This window comes from Priapulus caudatus, unplaced genomic scaffold, assembly GCF_000485595.1.
Source record: "Priapulus caudatus unplaced genomic scaffold, Priapulus_caudatus-5.0.1 Scaffold1978, whole genome shotgun sequence".
NCBI lineage: Eukaryota > Metazoa > Priapulida > Priapulimorpha > Priapulimorphida > Priapulidae > Priapulus > Priapulus caudatus.
In genome coordinates this window covers 55705-57063 of record NW_014579039.1, presented here as the reverse complement: position 1 = coordinate 57063, position 1359 = coordinate 55705, and the positions used below count along the sequence as shown (strand labels likewise).

The window sequence follows — 1359 nt, the reverse complement described above, 5'->3', positions numbered from 1 at the left end:
ATGTCACACTCCTCCCTATTATCTACTCCTGATCGTTACTAAGCACAACTTTTGGAAACCCCTATCGTAACGCTGATTGGCTAGTGCTATGTGTCAACTACATTAGACGGATGGGCCGAATGCTTTTCTGGTTATGTGTCTAGGTGGCGCCACAAACAGAACTAAGTCACGTGCGGTTCACATAGTTGACGAATCAAATATTATCTTTTCTATGACGCAATGGCTGCTATTACCCGCCTGCCCTGCCCCCTGGTGGTAATTGTGCGTTTGTTTGTGCGTAGGGATCAGTAAACTCGTTCCCGCGCTAGCGTCTGCTGCGGCAGCTGCGTTGTTGATTGTCATCGTCATCGTCGTCATCATCGTCGTCATCAGGTAAGCTAGATGTAAATGTGTGTACGTGCGTGCGTGTGTCTGTTAGTCTGTGTAACTGCGTTCATGCGCTCGCGCGTGTGTGCGTGTTTGTGTGTGTGTGTGTGTGTGTGTGTGTGTGTGTGTGTGTGTGTGTGTGTGTGTGTGTGTGTGTGTGTGTGATATTGTTCATCTGTCTGTGCGTGCGTGTACGTATGCGTTCGTGCGTGTACGTGCGTTTGCGTACGTGAGTGTGTTAGTATACCGCCATGCCTGAAAAGTATGTCAGATGATCCAACATGACTCACGGCGTTTGACACTGACTGATTTTACCGGCAGGAGGGGTAAAAGACCCGACACTGCTCCTCTCTCTTCTCCCTCTTCCGACGATGCAGGTGGCGCTGTCTCAACCAACGCACCAGCCAACCAACAAGAGAGCATCATCTACAGCGAGATATACGATTCGTCGACGCCTCATCAAACTAAGCTGCGCAATGATGTAGGGAGCGCCACTAGCCAGCCCGGCTGCATGACCTATAACGACATGTACATGGACATGAGTCGGCCGATTAACGACATGTACATGGACATGAGTCGGCCGATTAACGACATGTACATGGACATGAGTCGGCCGATTAACGACATGTACATGAACATGAGTCGGCCAATGGAGCTGCCGGAAACAATGGAGCAGCGAATGATAGTGGCGCCATCTATATAGCTCGACTATCAGTGAGTGACGAGTAGAGAACAGACCACTATTAAATCCTTAAGATTTGAATTTCTGGAGCTGAAAAATAGTATTTCGGTCGTTTTCGGCCGAGTGGCAATATTAAAGCTAGGTAGCCATGCACTTCAGCTGTGCACCATGAGAGTTATGACATATGTTGCCAAGCGTTTTAAAAAATATTGCGAATTTACTAACCGACACCACATTTGTGCCTTAAAAACAGTTGCGCAGTCGAATGGGGGCCATACATTGAAAGAATTCGTTTTAAATTACCAGTAACC

General features: G+C 47.9%; 1 protein-coding gene across 1 annotated transcript; it reads left to right on the top strand.

The window, feature by feature from the left end:
* Nucleotides 1–281: 281 nt before the first annotated feature.
* LOC106818018 lies at nucleotides 282–1129 on the top strand (the record flags this gene model as incomplete). The annotated part of the gene is made up of 2 exons (XM_014822731.1): nucleotides 282–372; nucleotides 688–1129. Coding segments are annotated over 2 exons (473 nt in total), but the record flags the coding sequence as incomplete, so codon positions are not given.
* Between the last annotated feature and the right edge of the window lie 230 nt (nucleotides 1130–1359).